Raw genomic sequence first — 20,097 nt, 5'->3', positions numbered from 1 at the left:
GACCTTATGTTAGAAGAGAAGGCTCTCAAGAATAATCAAACTAGGTGCAATCAAGAGTTAACAACCATTAGTCAAAACTAAAAAAAAAATGCAGATTCTAGATTCCCACCAATGGTATTAGTAGACGCATCTTGATCCCAAAGAAGTCTTTAAACTAGCGAATGTAAGAGATTTCGCCTAAGTAGGTTACTCTCCTCTCCAAGATAGTATTACAAGTAATAGTTATTTAATAGATGAATTTCTATTTGAGTGTTTGTTATTCGTCGAAGTTATTCCGCGTTGAATTGTTTGTTGAGAGGTCAAGTCCCCCATAGCTATCATGCTTGAGAGCACCTGTGAACATGGACATAATAGCAATTACGCTTGTGAGTGACGTGGGTAGATAAATGTGAATGTTTATCATTTATGTGTGTGTGTCTTTCCCAAAGTGTTAACGACTAAAGGTAAGCGGTAATTTTACTGGGCGTTTGAGCCATTCTTATATACTCTCGTAACCTTCCTTGATATTGTTAAAAACACTTTGATACTCTTTTACTTAACAGTAAGTTGATGGTTTAGAATGAACTAGAGATTCCAAAGCTCTGACCTTGTGTTCATTTTCCTTTCAGGTAATAGAGTAAATATTAAGTTAGTTAGAGTCTTTCCCGAGTTGTCGCTGCATAGTGTGGAAAGAAGTAGGATATCTTCCTTGTCGTGGTTTCTTTTTACATATGTTTTTTTTTCCTTATTCTCAGTAATGTTATCACAGAGAGACACTGGTGCTTTGATCACCTTAATGAGAGTTTTTTTTGAGTATTATTTTGCAAAGATTTTCATGTCGAAACCTTGATAAAACTTGTTTCTTTTTTTGGCTAAATGTTTTTAGTCAAACTCAATATTCATTAATATGAGAATGATGTTTTTTTTCCTTTTATTGTTTTCAAATAAATGTTATCTTTGCTAGCGTGAACTATGTGGACTTTATGTTTGGATAATATAACCTTAAATTACTAATGATAGGAACGGCCGGACTACCATTACCGGTTCAGGGTTGTCGCAAACATGGTCTCATTAGGAATCAAAGGAATGGGTTTCGGCAGAACGGAGACTTCCTGAGCCTTCAGAAGAATCAAAACATACTTTACAACACAAAGAGAATACTGAGCTAAGGTTGGGATTTCAAAATTTATCTTCATAATTTATAGAGTTTGCACACTTGTTTTTTTTATTCATATTTCATGGATATTGAGAAACACATAATGAATTAATTCCTTCTTATTGGTTAGAGATATAATCCAAAATCTCAAAAATGTTTATCAATTGATGTATTCTTTCTTGATATTCATGATCTCTTTAATGCATGTTGTTTATGCTCTACTAGTAATATCACCAAGTATGATTGAATGATCAGTTGTTTAAGTAGGGAATTAGTTAAGCATATGTTTATATCGACATCAAGATTAAGATTTGACATACAAAAATTCCGAAAGATCCTTATTACAAGTACTAGCATGGCATTTTCTTTAACGACAAGATGTTGCCACGCGACTATGAGTAGAAGCGCAACCTAGGTAAAATTGGAGTGGCTCTTATGTTAGATCGCTCGGACTATCCTAATTTAAGAGATTAATGATTTCAATAGTTTATACTTGGATTAGCCCAATTAAACAGTCTGTCGGGTAGTGAAGACTATCAACCGCTCTTTCACCCAAAGGAGTAAATGAAAGACTTCGGGGAGGGGAGGCCGCGTGGGTGAGTGGAGGAGTGTATACTAGGACCTAATTTGAGCTAATTGGTAGTCTCTTATTCGTTTTGAAGGAGTGACACACTATCCATGGAATTTGCTATAAGAGTTGGAAAATTTTCAAATCTTCAGGACCTGATGGGAATCCTATGGAGTTTTTCCAGACAACTCGGAATATTATCAAAAACGATTTGGTAGCGGTTGTTGATGTTCAAGAATAAACTTTAAAGAAAAAAACTTAAAAATAATTTGAACTCTTTTACTTAACAGTAAATTTATGGTTTAAAAATGAACCTGCGATTCCAAGGATCTAACCTTGTGTTGATTTTCCTTTCAGGTAATAGAGTAAATATTGAGTTAGTTAGAGTCTTTCCAAAGTTATCGCTGCAGAGTGTGAAAAGAAGTAGGATATCTTCCTTGTCGTGATTTATTTTTACATATTTTTTCCCCTTATTCTCAGTAAGGTTACTACAGAGAGACACTGGTTCTTTGATCACCTTAATGAGAGTTTGTTTTGAGTATTATTTTGCGAAGATTTTCAAGTTGAAACATTGATAAAACTTGTTTCATTTTCTGAATTCAATATCCATTAATATGAGAATGATATTTTTTTTTCTTATATTGTTTTCAAATAATGTTATCTTTGCTAGCGTAAGCCATGTGGACTTTATGTTTGGATAGTAAAACCTTAAAGTACTCATGATAGGGACGTCCGGACTACCATTATTGGTTCAAGGTTATCGAAAACATGGTCTCATTAGGAATCAAAGGAATGGGTTTCGACACAACGAAGACGTCCTGAGCCTTCAGAAGAATCAAAACATACTTTACAACATAAAGAGAATACTGAGCTAAGGTTGGGAGTTCAAAGTTTATCTTTACAAATTCTAGAGTTTGCACACTTATTTTTTTTATTGATATTTCATGGATACTGAGAAACACATAATGAATTAATTCCTTCATTTGGTTAGAGATATAATATTCATTAATATTGAGTTGGAGTAAAAATGTTTAACCAAAGGAGTGTATGAAAGACTTCTGGGCGGGGGAGGCGGCGTGGGTGGGTGAAAGAGTGTATACTAGGACCTAATTTGAGCTAATTGGTATTCTCTTATTCGTTTTTAAGGAGTGACACTACCCATGGAATTTGCGCTATGAGTTGCAAAAATTTCAAATCTCCGGGACCTGATGGGAATCCTATGGAGTTTTTCAAGACAACTTGGCATATCATCAAAAAAGATTTAATGGCGGATGTTTGGGATGTTAGTATTTTGATTGCACAGGCTGGAATATGAATTGTTCTTTCATCAGCTTGATTCCAAAAGGACATGAATCTAGTAGACCCCAACACTTTAGGCCTAAAAACGCAGGGGTACCAAGTACACACCCAACTTTTTCGTTTTGATAAGAGTATGAACTCGTATAGTATTTTTAACAATCAAAAGATGTGGAAAAGTAAAAGCATACACACATACAAGAGTTTTGTTAACGAGGAAACCGCAATAGCAGAAATACCTCGGGAACTCGTCCACATTTGAACACCAAACTGTATTAAGCCGCTACTAACACTAGCCTACTATCACACTTCGGAATGGAATGTAGTTGAGACCGAATCCACCCACCAAAAGATTCAGTTAGAGTCGCGATATTTACATCTCTTGAACCTCGCAAGGCTCTACATTATTAATTCCCTTAGCTGACGTCCTTTACATCCTAAAAGTTGCTTCAACCTAAGTGAAGACTTTTGATACCAATCTGCCTCTAACAGATAAGTCTATTTGATTTCCGTTTAGATCAAAGATCAGGGTATGGAAATCTGTTTGCTATAGACAAAGCTAGCAAACCTCACAAATCCGGAACTTACAACTCCCGACAGCAGCCTAGATTCTTAACCACCTCTCAAGAAAAATCTTTAAAAGATCAATCAAGATCAGTTTTCAGATATCTATCTTGAGGAATCACAAAGTCCGAGTGAAAAAAACTTTGTGATTACTGTCTATCTTGCCTGAAAGAGGTTACGAAAACCTCAATAACATAAAAGTAAGATCAGGATACACGAACTATCAAGGAATTGATAAACGGACCTGGTGAAAGACAAATTCATATTGGGAGATCTCGCTTTTTGAAACGTATTGAAATGCCTGATGTGGTCTATTACAGGTTTTGCAAGTAGTTTGCATGTAATCTGGTGTTCTTGATTTTAGTTTGATGATGGCATCGTTTTAGTTAGTTAATCTTTATTTGTAGTTCTTAAAAAATAAAAAAAATAAAAAATAAAAAAGATGTTACCACTCCCTCACCAAGCCCCTACTAAACAGAAATTTCAAGAAAAGCCCGTATTTCTGGTAGGCGAAAGTCAAATCTTACGATTATACCAACAAATATAATCCCCGGCACGGGTTGAGCCCTTGTTACAGGACAGAAGAAAAAAGCAGTTTCTGGTCACGCGACTGTTCATATTCATGTAGAAATGCTCAGACGCGGTCTAAAATAAGAAACTTCCCCCAATTTCATTGCTCTTCTTTTTCTCTGGGTATGGCTAGGTGCTGATGGTACAGGTGCTCTATCTTCTATATTCATAGTTTAAATGGTTCCGATATTTCTCTAATTTTTCAGTCTTGATCAGTCGCATACCTTTGTTCTCGTATTGGCCTCTTTCGATAGAAGATTTTCCATCTTCTTGGTATTTTAGATTTTGTCTCAGAAGATCTGGGGACTCACTTTGTATGATTACGTCGAACTAGTTTTTATTTGTAAATTAAAGGATGCTTATAACAAAATTGAGCTTGTAGAAATCTTGAAATGGGTTTTTATTGTTTGAAAATTTTGGTTTAAGGGTAGTTAGGAAAAAAATGTACACCTTTGTTTCTGTGATGACTTTGTGGTTCGGTTGTAAGTAAACATTGTAGAAAGGTTGGCCATTAACGTCTTTTGTTCTTATTTTCTCAATTAAATCATGGGTAATTAAGGGTAATAAGTCAGTGTTGTTGTGGGAAAATTTGTTCTATGACAAGATTGATAGTTATGGAGCAGCTAATCGTCAACAATGGAATGGTGAAAATCTTAAGATGTTTCCTGTGTATATATTTTGCTTTCAGGAACTCAAGGTGTTAGGGCAGACCAACCGGAATCTCCTCAATATGTTGTTGCCAATGCTCGTAAATTCAAATTAAGAGAGCTAATTGCTGCCACTGATAACTTCAATCAAGAGCATTTTTTAGGGGAAGGAAGATTGGGACATGTGTATAAGGGTATTCTCGAAGACGGCCAGGTGAGTCGTCACCACCTCTTAATTGCATATTTATACTATATTCATAAGAAAAATAAGAAAAGAGAAGAATTAGTACATACATGGTTGTTTATTATCTGGTAAACTGCCCTTTTAGAAAGTTGCTGTGAAAAAGCTTACAAAGAATACCCAACAAGGACGTGCAGAATTTCGAGCTGAGATTCAAATGCTCAGCGGACTTGAGCATTCTAACATCGGCAAGCAGATTGGCTACCATGATAAAGGGAGCGTTCTATTTATCGTTTATGAGCTAATGCCGTCACAGTCGCTGGATCTTCATTTATATGGTTAGGTTTCTCACCGTCTTATGCATAATGACATGGTAAAACAATTATATTAACTAACTTGATCTTCTGGGTTGTAGAGCATGAAATCGGCAAGAAGCCTCTAGACTGGAAGACCAGGATGAAGATAGCAGAGGGTGTTGCCAAGGCTTTAAAGTATTTGCATGATCAAAAGGATCCTCCTATAATCTATGGAGACCTTAGACCATCTAATATTTTAATCGATGAAAAATTTAATCCGAAGCTGTCCAATTTTAGTACTGCAAAACCTGGTCCTGCTTGGAATTGCCGCGGTGCTTCTGGAAAGGTGATGGGCACATTAGGTTATGGTCCTCCAGAACACGTTATGACCGGCATGCTCACTAGGGAATGTGATATCTACAGATTAGGTGTTGTTTTGCTCGAATTGATCACTGGGCGGAAGGCAATTCAAAAAAACCTGGCTTCTCGAGAGCGCGCTGTTGTTTTATGGGTAACTTTTCTCACCCTTTGTCCACTATTCATTTATTTCATTTTCAAATTTTTAAAAAGTGGAACACATGTTTGTTCTTCTGCATTTCTTTAATTTATCACCTTGTTGACTTTGCAGGCACGACCATTTCTTGAGACTAAAAACTTCTCACAGATTGCTGACCCAGTCTTGGGAGGATGTTATCCAAGAGAAGGACTTGCTGCAGCTCTTACTGTCGCCGAAATGTGTATACAAGAAGATGCTAGCAAGAGACCTCCTATAGCAAAAATTGTGACTCTTCTTTCAGATGTACTCTCAAAAGATGAAGGTGAATCATGGGATAAAAAAGAAGCTTGATACATTCAAACATCCTTTCCTGTAGTAAATTTGCTCATCTTTTTTCTCATCCGGTCATAACGGTATGCTGGAAGGTTTTCTGTAGGTAATCAGTACTTTTTATGTTTTAGATAAATACTTCTTTTTTTTGTTTTTTGATACACTCGGATTGAACTCGGTCTGGCTGGGTTGGTGAATGGGAATGTTTCCTGAAGTTTTATAGCTTACTGAAGGAGTTTGAATCATCGCATAGTAATACTCTTTTGTTCTAGCATAAACATTAAGCTGGCTGAACGCCATTGTAAATGGCTGATCCATCTCCAAGTTCCAGACTGCATACAGTCAACCAAGTCACCTCAGATCTAAGATAGACTCAATTCATTTTCCTTAGCTGGGATGCTGTTTGGCCTGACCTTGTGTAAAGAAAGAAGTAGTCATATATTATCAGAGACAGAAGGATGTTTCATTGGCCATTGTAGTCTGTACTTGGGCAACCCAAAATAAAGTTTGAGGATCTTGTATACACGTAGGAATGTAGGATGCAACTGTTTGGGTAATTCTTATGGTGTATTCGTATGAAGAAAAAAAAATCCAGGAAGACAGGATTTCCCAACTTAATCCGTAAAAGACTTTGTATGGTTATAGTAAAAAAATGTGATTCACCTAAGAACAGAAACTTGTAGACACATAACTACAGGAAATTTTAGACGATGAATATATTCCCACAAATGCTTCGTGGTGCATATTCTTAAACATGGCACTACAGCGAGGCCTAGGGTTTTCTCTATTATTGGCAATGGACAATCAACCAACTTCTGACAGTGATTGGCACCATTTTGGGGTCTTTTTTCTCGACATCACCGAGGTATGTCCCAAGGTGATCATCAAAACAATTTTTCATCCGACCATAAAGTAAAGTAGAAGGGTCTCCCATCTCATCGTTATATACTGTGTCTTCAGGACCTCGTTGAAGGATGAAAGAGAAAAATTAAAACCTTGGGACAATTCTCAAAGATTCGTCGATCGTATTTCCTGGTGTCTTAACGCTGATGCATCTCGGCATCCAAAATCCATGATAAATCTTTTTCCATAATCCATATAAATAATCCATAATATCAGTACATACATATAACTAAGGCTACAAAGTCCAACCCAAAAGGATTCCTGTAGTATGTGAACTATTGTATGTTGGAATATTTTCAACGCCGCTAACCAAAGGGGGTCCTGGGGGGCATCGCCCCCCAGGCTGTGGTCGACCTGACAGGTCAGGTCGTGGGGGTCCAGGGGAGACCGCCCCTGGTGGGGGTTTCAAGGGGGCAACGCCCCCGGAAGAATTTTTTGAACTGACGGTTTTATTTGGTCGATAAAAGCCTGTTCGAAAATTTCGAATCCAAAAGACACCATTGATGTCTGTTGATGAAGGAACCTGACGTTTCGTGAATAGAAACCTGTTGGCGAATAAAAACCTATTCCCAACAGGTGCAAAACCCTTTATAAATAGCTTCTCCCAGTTTCGTTTAACATATAAGAAAAATCAATCTGTTTTCTCTGTTTCAAAAAGCATCATCAGAAATCAGAAATCTCTTTGTGTGTTCTTGATTGAATCAAGGGGTACAAACCTTGAATTCAGTTTTCGTTGCAGGGCTTTCATTGTATCCTGAAGGCAATATTTCGCATACCTGTTGTAATCGCCAATTGTTATTGGGAGGGTAGAAATATTTGTCTAAAAGAAATTTATACAAGCCTTGAAAGTTTTGGAGTGCAACACTTTCTTCTCTGATTCATTCATCCTTTGTGAAACCCAATTTTTTCCAACACTTGGTGACCAGGTCCGACCTACAACTAGCTGCTATCTCTCACCCTCTATCTTTTAGCTTTCTAATATAGCTACATCATGATCTGCATCTAAGGCGGAAATGACCTGATTCGTCGATGAAGACAAGTAAGAAACAATCATAGCTACTGTAAGATATTTTCTTATTCATTTGTCCCAGTAATTGGATTCTTTGAACTTGTTAAATTAACCATTCATACCTCTCATTGAACGAAATAGCAGGGTTAATTTTTTATTGCTTTGTCATGTTTGAGAATAGAAGAACACGTGTGATGTACGTGTGTGATTTTGGGATAGTCTAATATGTTCGCCTGAAATCAGGCGTATGTTTCACCTCCGCGCCACCAGGCGTTAACTATATATCCGTCTGTTATCGGGCGTGAGCTATATGTTCGCCCCATAACAGACGTTCGTTTAATCCACGCCCTATGAAAGACGTTGGTTATATGTACGCCCATTTCAGACGAGCATTATATCCACGCTTCACTAGAAAATCAACGTTATATCCACGCTCGACCAAATATACTCTGGTACCGTAGCGTAGCACCACAGACTAAACTCAAATTTGGTCGTTTTTCTTCTTTGATCTTTGGTTTTGAGCGCACCATTGCAGTTGCTCTTAGAGAATATATCGAGTTTTCTGGGTTTTGATTACTAAGTGTAAGATTTTGATTTGGTTAGTAAAGATAAAAAGATCCCTGGGCTTCGATTCTGAGAGAAAAATTGGGTTTCATTCGTTTTTCTTTCGGAAGAAAAACTCTCTGAGATGAGAACGAAAATATTTGGTGAAAACAAGAGAGACCGAGGGAATGAATATTTGGTGAACCATATTTAAGATTTTCTAAAAAAGAAAATAATATTAGTAGGAAATACCAATTGGTCCTACAAATAATATATTAGAGACAGTCTAGTCCAATTGAACTAGTCAATTGTCCGTTTGGTCTTATTTGGTAATATAAATTATAGTTTGGTCCTAGAAAATATCATTTAGTCCTAGGGTTTTGTCCACCCACACAGAATATTCTTTTTCTGTTACCAAAACACCTCTGCACGTGCAAAAAAATTATCGTTTGGTCTAAATTTTATTATTTGGTCCTTTTACCGACATATATAAACAAGAAATAGCAAGAATCAGTTTCAGAAAATTTTCTCTCTCCTACTCTGATCTGTCGATTTTCTTCTTTTGCTGCATTTTTTTTCTTCTTCTAGGGTTTACGAAATCTTCCTCGATTTCGTTTTTGATACCAAGATCGAGTCGATTTACATCAGATTAACTTGGTTATGAAGGTTGATTTGATTACATAGTGAACTTGATTACGGAGTTCGATTTGGAGTTAATTAGAGGCTTTTTGAATATTTGATTCGAGGGTTTTTGAAGATTGATTCGAGGCTTTTTGGAGATTTGATTCGAGAATTTTTGAAGATTGATTGAGGATTTTTGAAGATTGATTCGGTTGGAGTTGATTTTTTGGAATTACAGATTCGTAGATCGGTGTTTTTTTGGAGTTTGATTTGTATTCTTCTTATTGCTGGTGAGTTTTCACGCTAATCATTTCCTTGAATTACAGATCAGCTAAGTTTTTCTTTGATTAAAACGAATGAAGTGGTTCTGTAAGGCTTCATTTGTTAGAATGAACTCTTTATTTTGTTAAGGAAGAAGCTATTAATAGGTTACGGCTTCATTCCAAGAATGAACTCTTCTTTTATCATAGAATAAGTATTTGTTGGTGATTTTTTTTTATCTTTTTTAGGATGTTAATGAATGAAGTCATTATGTTAAGGCTTCATTTCTTGGAATGAACTCTTTATTTTGTTAAGGAAAAAGCTATTAGTGTTGTTCTGTTATGGCTTCACTCCGAGAATGAACTCTTCTTTTGTCATGGAAGAAGTATTGTTAGTGCTTTGTTTATCTGTTAGGATGTTAACGAATAAAATCATTTTGTTTAGGCTTCATTCCGAAAATGAACTCTTTATTTTGTTAAGGAAGAAGTATTGTTGTTGCTTTGTTTATCTGTTAGGATGTTAATAAATGAAGGCATTCTGTTATGGCTTCATTCGTGGAATGAACTCTTTATTTTGTTAAGGAAAAAGTAGTGTTGATGCTTTGTTTATCTGTTAGAATGTTATTGAATGAAGATATCTTGTTTCAGCTTCATTCCAATAATGAACTATTTTTGTGTGTGTGTTCATTTTTCAGGTTCAGTATGGCCCTCTCCAGTTGTTATGTTGTTGTGTACTACAAAGGGGATGGTATTCCGTTGAAAGTTTCTTTAGATACTATGATTCGTGACTTTAAAATCTATGTTTGTGATTATTGGAGAAACTTGACTCCTCGGAGAATAAGATTTATTAGTGGCAAAGGTTGTGATAAAACTCTCATCAATTGTGATTATTCTCTTCAGGGTCTAATTGATGTTACTTGTTCGAGAAATTTGTCAAGTTTTGATCTGTTTGTTGAGGAGGCTTGTAATGGTGTTTCTTCTAGCTATTCTTCTGGTATTTCAACGTAGTCGCTCAGTGACGATGAATCATATACTAGGTTCACTGAGACTTCAAAAATCAAATACCTGACGGAAGGTCATGAGAAATTGAAACCTCTTTTATCTGAAGGTTGAGAGGATATTTTTAAAGGTGTTGGTCAAGTTTTTCATGGTGGTGTTGATGAGGTTCCCTTAGCTATCAACAAATATTGCATTAAGTCTGGTTATACTGTTGCAAAGGTTAAGAATGACAGACTTCGGTTTACAGGCAGGTGCGGTAGGGATACAAAATGTCCTTGGTATCTGCATTGTATTCCAATCGATATCGCTAAAAGTGTCTTTGCTATCAAGGAATTCAATGGGGAGCATAAATGTGGTGGTGCTTATAAACTGAAGGACCCCCCTGTGAATAAGAAATTGATTAAACATCTATTCAAGGAGCAAATATAGTCAAATCCGTCGAGAAAGCCTAATGATATGGTTGCTCAGGTGAAGAGTTGTTACGATATTGACATACAATACCATCATGCTTATAAAGGGAAGGAATCATCTAAGGCAGATATATATGGTGATGATGTAAAAACTTTTACAGATCTTGTTTGGTATGTTGAAGCAATAAAAGCTACCAATACTGGCAGTTATATTAAGTTTGAGTATGATAAATAGACTAAACGTTTTCAGAGGATTTTCATATGTTTTGTTGCCTGTATGGAAGGATACCAGTTCATGCGCCCTATGTTTTACTGTGATGCAACATTTCCCACTGGGAGATTCAAGGGAACATTGATGGCTGTCACTGGTGTGAATGGAAACCAAGATAAATTTCCTTTCTTTTCTGTGTAACTCATATTAGTTTGTTGTTTGATTTTTAAGAGCAATGTGAACGAATGAAGTTTCTCTATTAAGGCTTTCACTTTTTAGGATAAACTCATTTTCTGTTAAAGAATAAGTATTTCCTATCAGTTACTTTGTTATTTTGTTAAGAAGAAGGTCTTCATTTTAAGAATGAACCCTTTTTTTGTTAAGTTTTTAGCTGTTCATAAGTGGGAATGAACTCCTGCTGCTTTGTGTTATCTTTTACTTTTGTCAAGGTCTTGATTTTTAAGATGTATTCATGTTGTTTGCTTATCTGTTACTTTTTTATTTTGTTAAGAAGAAGGTCTTCATTTCTGGAATAAAACCTTCATTTTTTTGTTTAAGTTTTTCTATGCATTGATTTCTTAATAAACTGACACTTTTAGTTTTTTTTGTGTTCTTTTCATTCTGTTGGATTTTTTCCTTTTGCGCATGCTTTAGTTCCTGGAGAAGACATTGAAGGGTGGGAGTGGTTCATGGAAAACTTGTGTGTCGACTCTCGTTCTATCACCTTTATCACTGATCGTCATGAAGGTCTAAAATAAAGTGTTCCCAAATCTTATCATAGTTAGTGTTTCTATCATTTGAAGAATAACCTCCCCATCAAGAAATCACATGAAAATTATAAACAAGTTTTGTATTTTCTCCATAAAGCTGCATACTGCTACAGCGTTTCCAAATATGAGTCTGCTTTGAATGAGATGTGCATCATAGGATGTGGTTGGGTTGTCAATTACCTTAGAAATATCGATCCAAAGCACTGGGAAAATGCTTTTTTCATAGGATGTAGGTATGGGACACACTCATAAATAACTGGATTTATAGTGAAAGGGATCTTCCTCCAGCTGCTCTTCAGTTGATGAGATTAGGATAAAGATTATGAGGATGAGTGCAGAAAGGCGTGAGCTCGGTAGAAATTATCATGATAGTTTGACTCCCATATATAAAGCTTCACTCAATTCACATGTCGATATAGGTCGTCCATGGAATGTTACCGAGTCAGGAAATGATATATATAAGGTTCACTCTCCCAGCTCTCATGTTGTTGATCTGAGGCAGATGACGTGCACTTTCCAAAGATGAAAAGTGTTTGGTTTCCCCCGTGCTCACGCCACTGCTGCTATTACTATGAATGGTACTGATATGTTGAGGTTTATTCAGCCTTACTTTGGGTCGAACAATTTTCGCAATTCTTATGCTCCTGCAATTCGACCCATTCCCAACTACGATAGGCCAGAAGTGTATGAACCTGAAGAGAAAGTCCTTCCTGGTATTCCAAGGACACCTCTAGGGAGACCACCAAATAAGCATATTCGCAGTGCCTATGAGAAGGAGAGGAGGCCAATGGAGTGCTCAAATTGCAGGAAATTGGGAACCACAACAAAGATACTTGTCGTGTATTAATGCTGCAGTAGTATGCCTGAATTTTTATTTCTAGTTTATATTATTTTATGTAATGAATATGCTACTGAAATGTTGATGGTATAATGGGATATGTTTGTACTGATATTTTTGTAGCAGGTTATGGTATTTTTCTTACCTTTTTAAATGTGATTTTCTTTGGGATATGTATTTCATTATCTGGAATGAACTGCCACTCTATCAGTTCATTTACTGAAATGAACTTTATTTTCCGGAATGAACACAACTTTTCCTAGAACTTTTACTGAAATGATAATGTTTATTCAATGGGATGTGTACTGATTTTTGAATCAGGTTTTTCACTGGAATGAACTTGCATTCCATATAGTTCATTTGGTAAATGAATTGGTATAAATAAGACAACAAGACAAAACACTGAAGTGCTGGAATGAAAACCACTTCATTTCTGGAATGAACTTGTAAAGACCCTAAAGCTCGTCAATGCTATCTGACTGGTCTAGCGATAGTCAAGTGACGAATTAGCCGATAATAACTCGATTAGCTTAACACGAACGTCAAGTAATAGGAATTAATCTAACAACGATATATATACGAAACTAGTATCATTAGATAGATCTCGAAAAGTTGCGAAGAACAGACTACTCGAATGTGTCAATCGGATACCAGAGGAAGAAGATATAATCGAATTAATATGAAGGGTATTTGTATTACTCTTTAGATGCAGATGTCATTGTGGTACAGTAGTAAAGTCGTTTGGCGATGATACCAACGACCTGAGTTTGAAACTCGTCAGCATCGGGGTGGAGGGATTTTTCTTCTTTCTTTTCCTAACTACTGGGGCTTGTAGGTAGTAAACCTCTTTGAGGTTTAAACTTTAATATAACCTTTGGGCTTTGACCCAATTTTTAAAAAAATTACTCTTTAGACCCACCTGGATTCCCTTATCTGTTGGTTGGATGCCTTTAACAATCCTGGCTGGCCTTATCTCTACACGTGTCGAGCAGATAACTCATAACTGTTCTTCTTTCATTTTCTTTCTTCTTCATTCTTCTTCATCCCTTCTCTTATTTTCTTCTTCGGCGATTTTGAGAGTTTCCTGGGTATGTGAGATCGATCATCGTAGGAGTTATGCTAAGAATTGATTTTTTGTCGTGCTGTTGATGTTTATTGTGTTCGGGAAAGGAAGGAGATGATGTAGTTATAATCTGAAGTTAGGGTTTGTGACAGATTGATAATTAAACTGAGTTGGTGATGGATGTAGGGTAAAAGGGTTGTTGATTAATTGATGTTTGGAAGTTTTTTGGATGGAGAATAAAAGAAGTTAAAGTTAGTGTTTCTTGAAGAAATTGGAGTCGAAATAGAGGTTTTTAAGGGGAGATTTGGGATGGGTTTTGATCAGGTATGAAATATTAATGGTTGCATGAGTTTAATTTCGATTCCAGTTCCTCGTGTTTTTCCCCAAATTGAGTTAGGGTTTCTGAATTCTTCGGAAAATTATAGTAGAGTTGATTAAGGAAAAATTATAGGCTGGGTATGGTTGATATGAGAAGTTAGAGTTATATTTTGAACTCAGAATTAGGAAATAGAGGATTGAGAATTGGTTTTAGGGTTTCTGAGAATCAGTAAAGAGGATGAAGATTGAGGCGGTGTTGGATGAACTGTATTGGCGGGTTGTTGTAACTTTAAGAGGAATCGCATAATCCAGTTAAGCAAGAAGAGGAGTTGAATTATATTTGCTGGAATGAAACTAATCTGAGGTAATTGCTTTCATCAATAATTTAATAAAGTTGTTTGATTCATGTTTTGAAGTTGTGTACTGTTATTGGATTCACAGTTGAGTTAGACAAAAAGGTTGTGTTACTGATGGCTGGGTTATGGTGATGTTTGAGTTAGGAAGCTGTATGAAATGGTGTTGGTACTGATGTTGACCGTATGGAGTTTATGGAGTGGTAATGGAATTGAGCTGGTGATCTTGCTAGTGAGCCATGGATGAATGTTATCTAAGATTTCAGTTATAAATTGAGTTAGAGAACATGGGTGTGTTTAGAGATGAATCTGAATTGATGCAGGTGAAGATTATGAGTGAACTATTAGTGTTCAGTGTATAGAAATGGAGCTGGATTGGTAATAAGGTGAATGGTGTTAATTGAATGTTGTGTATTTGAGCTAGGCTCAACTGTCGTTGGTGTTGTTGAACTGGTGGAGGCGCAGAGTTATTATAAGCTGAGATGATATTGAGTTATGAGATGCTACAACAGATGTAATTAGGAATAGAGCTGTAATATGATGAGTTGGATTAGATGAATGTGCTGGGTGAGATATGGACTCGTGCAGTATGGCTGTAATGAAGTTGTGTTTGAACATGTATGAGTTGATGAAGACTAGTGAAGTTCAGATTGGATAGTGGTTTAGACAGTGTATGTTTTTAGATGAACTCAGTATGATGTAGGAGCTGAGGTTATTTGAGTTCCAGGTGGTAAGGAAAGTGAAATGCAGAGCTTGCAGAAAAGAGATGAGTTAAAGATGAACTATTGGATGAGTCACAATTAAGTTGTACAAGTAAGATGAGATGGAGATACAAGTGATGATTTTGGAACAAGTTTATGAATTGAGTTAGAGATGAATAACAGTTGTTGCAGGTGGAAATGTAAACTGTAACAGAGCAAGTTGAGTTAAGGTTATCTGTTGAATTAGGTTTTAGATGGAGAGAATTGGGATAGTGATCCCTGTGAAAGCTTGGAACTGCATTTTCGCAAGTAAACTATTGTCGTATTTGTAGTCTGATTTTGAAGTTCATTTAAAATGAATTAATATATTGTTATTGAAATGAAATCTGTATTAGAAGGTCAGCGATCAACTGATGAAGGTTTTGCTGCTAAAACAGAACCATGGTCTTAGGCCATTAAGCCTAGTCAGGTGAACTGACTCAATTTAGTTAATCTTAGTGACTGAGTTAACTCAGTCTTGACTCGTTTGACCAGAATATTTAGACTTTAGACTTTGACTATTTGACCCTGGACTTTGACCTAACCTTGGACGGTGACTGTTAGTTGACTCTTTGACTCTTTGACTGTTAGTGACTGTTAATTGACTCAGATGGACTGTACCTTAGTTTAATGGGTTGTTTAGTGTACTTGGGCTTAGGTTTAGTGTTCGTATTTGATGTAATGGACCTTCATGGTCTGAATCATCATTTGTTTCCTTCTACAAAGTTATAGATATTCATAAGACTTAATGTTTCGACTATAGAACCAACCTAATTGAATTGGTAAACCTTTAGATATGCAAGAGATGGATAATGAAGATGTGTTAAACCACAAATGGGCTTAGAAACATTGGATAGACTTGTATGATTCTTATATGAGCTTTTGGATAGATTCTTAGACTTCTTGTGTAGTTAACAGTTAGTTTATATTAACAACGAGTCGATTCAAAGGACGAACCAGCGGATCGTGGATTTCGAGGTAGACGTGGCTTGTCATCAAAAGATGTGGGAATACATTCGACTCTTTTGTAACCATTGTTGTTTCTTTTACAAAAGTTTATGTTTAACAAATCATGCATTGTCTGTCTATGCATTCCATGCTTTATTTAAATTGCATTATGATAATTCTGTTGATTCTGTTAAACTTTCCATGGTTTGGAAAGGAGTTGAATTGTTTGTTTGTCATATGAATTGTTACGGGAAACGAGAATTTCCACGTGTGGTATATAGGATACACTCCTTCATATTTATATCTACATGAATTCAGCTTTTACGCTTAGAGTGGGTCATCATGGTCTTGGTTATATCAATAGCTAATGAGTGTGGTTAGCACAAATATTATACATTGTTTGAAGAAGGAATTTGTCCATATACATGTTTGTTTACTTTTGTGAGGATATGCTCTTTCATATTTATATCTACATGAATTCAGCTTTTATGCTTATTGTGGGTCATCATGGTCTTGGTGATATCAATAGCTAATGAGTGTGGTTATCACGAATATAATATTGTTTGAAGAAATAGTTTGTCCATATTCGTGTTTGTGTATCTCAGTGACTTGGTCACTATTTAATGTCTGGGAAAACATTGTTGCTTTTCTTAATCTTGCTTATGATTACTTAGAAGTTAAATGTTAATTATTCCCACTTTCAGTTTTTAGAGACAGATAAGAATGCGCAGCGAAAGCTTCAACGCTTGAGTTCGCTAATTGGTCAACTTCCGCTATGATTGTTATGTTGTATATTCTATTTGTAATCGAAATGACTATTGTTAATTTGTCATATGAGAGAAGCGTTTGTATATATATTTCAGAGTCGGTTAGTTTTGGGTTAAGTCATGTAGCAGATTTCTTAATTGTATGTTAGGTAAATGATTTAGTTTCTTAGTGCCTCTTTAGTTAGTTAATCTCTTGGATTAGTCAGCTGCTAGCTTGGGGGCGCTACAATATTGGTATAAGAGATCATTATTAGATCTTATATGGGAAACAATAGGAATAGCCAGTGCTAGTTAGTGAAATAGATTAATTTAGAATTGCGTTGGGTTTGTGAGATAAATCTTAATCACTAAAAGTTATCAATAATTAAAAAAATATTTACCTAATTCATTTATTTGTTTGTTTGTATATGTAGTGAAGTAAAGTTGTAGGATACACCAATAACTTATCTAATTAAGATTAGAGAATAATTAGTCTAAAAAGTATGAACACAGAATAATCTAATATCAGAAAAATAATGAGATTAACATTATTGATAGATCTTGAAAGACGCATAGAAAAATTATTAAATACCTTGACTTATATATAGGGTCAACTTTATAATCATAAATGTTAATAATTTGTTGGGACAATAATGTTTGTAAGAGTAGTTAAAATAATATAGTTCAACCATCAATGTTAATAATAAAATACTGGTATAGTATTATAGATGAAAATAATGTAATAGTATTTTTATAAAGTAATTAGTATTCATCAATTAGTATCATATGAACTTAACTAAAATTTCAATAAAGAATAATAATTATTAACGCTTATCTACGACTAAATTTTGCAAATTAATTAATGAAAAATTAAGAATATAAGTTTTCGTTTAAACTAGACGGTTTATATAATACTTATCAGGCGTTAGACGTAGAGGGTGAGAATAAAACGACTCAACTTCTTAGTAACCTTGCACCGAAATTATTTTTAGTTTAACGAATAATTCAGTAAATCTTAAAATGAAACAAGTATACAGAGGTGTAATAATAAAATTTTGACGCTTAGTGTAATATTAGAGTTAGAAGAAAATTCAATAGGATATTATGTATTAATAACATAATCTAAAGACTAAAAAGGAGAAAAAAATGCTTATAATAAAATACTTATTATTAATACCAAACCTAAGACATATTAAAGTTTTATGCAGACTCAAATTTAAATCATATATTACCAATGTCAGTATTTAACAAGGTATAGTATACAGATTCAATCTGAATAAATAAAATCTATGCTATCGTCTTTACGTGAATGTAGAATTCTATATAGAAGATTAAGGCTAAGTATACCAACTGACTAGCAACTTAAGATGAATAATAACACAATTGGTAATAGTATTCGAGTTAAATTATAACATATAATATTGGAAATTTATATGTGGTATTATTGTAAAGTTAAAACTATCAAATTTTTATAAATTGAAGTAAATCGAATTGAGTTCACTTATAATGTAAAAAAATAAATTCAGATGACTAAATTTTTAAAATGATGTAAACTATTTATAATATTTACGAAGTAAATTTATATCAGACTTACACCAATTATGATAAAAGTTTAGAGACTAATTGACATTAATAAATTAATAGTTAATTAATCCAGCACTGGGGAAGCATGAAGGTTGTTTCTCTCTGTTCGTAGGAAGGCATTGTTGGGCTTGGCCAATCTTGACAGGGAAAATGCATTCAGAGATGACTGATCATAGAAGCTTGGTATAATTCTTTAGGAAACCGATAGATAATTTTCACTTAGAAAGATTTTATGATTCTTCCTTGTAATTGGAGACACCTATTTTATAAATAACAATTAGTGTAAAGAGCATAAATACTAAATTTATAAGCTTCCATTATAATTAGTATCAGAAACTTAGACTTCCCTATTTTATAGAACGTCTATTGAACCTAGAGCCAAAAAAGATAGTTGTAAAAGCCATATAGATTTGTGCTTTCTTTCATGTTGTTTTGCGCTTAGATGAGCGATAGTATTCTCTATAAAGTGGAAGTTTTTGAAGACTAGAAGATGGTTTCTATTTTCGAGGATGAAAATGTATAAGGTGGGGAGGATGTAAAGACCCTCAAGCTCGTCAACGCTATCTGACTGGTCTAGCGATGGTCAAGTGACGAATTAGCCGATAATAACTCGATTAGCTTAACACGAACGTTAATTAATAGAAATTAATCTAACAACGAGAGGAAGAAGATATCATCAAATTAATACGAGGGTATTTGTATTATTCTTTAGACCCACCTGGTTTCCCTTATCTGTTGGTTGGATGCCTTTAACAATCTTGTCTGGCCTTATCTCTACTCGTGTCGAGCAGATAACTCATAACTCTTCTTCTTCTTCATTCTTCTTCATCCCTTCTCTTATTTTCTTCTTCGGCGATTTTGAGAGTTTCCTGGGTATGTGAGATCGATCATCGTAGGAGTTATGCTAAGAATTGATTTTTTGTCGTGCTGTTGATGTTTATTGAGTTCCGGAAAGGAAGGAGATGATGTAGTTATAATCTGAAGTTAGGGTTTGTGACAGATTGATATTTAAACTGAGTTGGTGATAGATGTAGGGTAAAAGGTTTGTTGATTAATTGATGTTTGGAAGTTTTTTGGATGGAGAATAAAAGAAGTTAAAGTTAGTGTTTCTTGAAGAAATTGTATGAAGAAATTGGAGTCGAAATAGAGGTTTTTAAGGGGAGATTTGGGATGGGTTTTGATCAGGTATGAAATATTAATGGTTGTATGAGTTTAATTTCGATTCCAGTTCCTCGTGTTTTTCCCCAAATTGAGTTAGGGTTTCTGAATTCTTCGGAAAATTATAGTAGAGTTGATTAAGGAAAAATTATAGGCTGGGTATGGTTGATATGAGAAGTTAGAATTATATTTTGAACTCAGAATTAGGAAATAGAGGATTGAGAATTGGTTTTAGGGTTTCTGAGAATCAGTAAAGAGGATGAAGATTGAGGCGGTGATGGATGAACTGTATTGGCGGGTTGTTGTAACTTTAAGAGGAATCGCATAATCCAGTTAAGCAAGAAGAGGAGTTGAATTTTATTTGCTGGAATGAAACTAATCTGAGGTAATTGCTTTCATCAATAATTTAATAAAGTTGTTTGATTCATGTTTTGAAGTTGTGTGCTGTTATTGGATTCACAGTTGAGTTAGACAAAAAGGTTGTGTTACTGATGGCTGGGTTATGGTGATGTTTGAGTTAGGAAGCTGTATGAAATGGTG

The 20,097-nt window shown here is 35.1% G+C and overlaps 1 protein-coding gene across 4 annotated transcripts; it reads left to right on the top strand.

Annotated features, from left to right (window-relative positions):
- Positions 1 to 4,115: 4,115 nt before the first annotated feature.
- Positions 4,116 to 6,328, top strand: LOC113318871 (probable serine/threonine-protein kinase PBL7). Of its 4 annotated transcripts, none has more exons than XM_026567153.1 (5): positions 4,116 to 4,281; positions 4,822 to 4,994; positions 5,159 to 5,299; positions 5,377 to 5,768; positions 5,886 to 6,328. In XM_026567153.1, the coding sequence occupies exons 3-5, from the start codon at positions 5,179 to 5,181 to the stop codon at positions 6,102 to 6,104; spliced, it is 732 nt and encodes a 243-aa protein (XP_026422938.1). In that variant the 5' UTR covers positions 4,116 to 4,281; positions 4,822 to 4,994; positions 5,159 to 5,178; the 3' UTR covers positions 6,105 to 6,328. The 4 variants fall into 4 exon arrangements, with proteins under 4 accessions (XP_026422938.1, XP_026422937.1, XP_026422936.1 ...); XM_026567152.1 differs by having other exon boundaries at positions 4,117 to 4,281; positions 5,114 to 5,299; XM_026567151.1 differs by having other exon boundaries at positions 4,118 to 4,275; positions 5,110 to 5,299.
- Positions 6,329 to 20,097: the final 13,769 nt, after the last annotated feature.

The sequence above is a fragment of the Papaver somniferum genome, chromosome 10 (assembly GCF_003573695.1).
Source record: "Papaver somniferum cultivar HN1 chromosome 10, ASM357369v1, whole genome shotgun sequence".
NCBI classification, from domain to species: Eukaryota; Viridiplantae; Streptophyta; class Magnoliopsida; order Ranunculales; family Papaveraceae; genus Papaver; species Papaver somniferum.
This window is presented reverse-complemented; position numbering and strand designations above follow the sequence as displayed.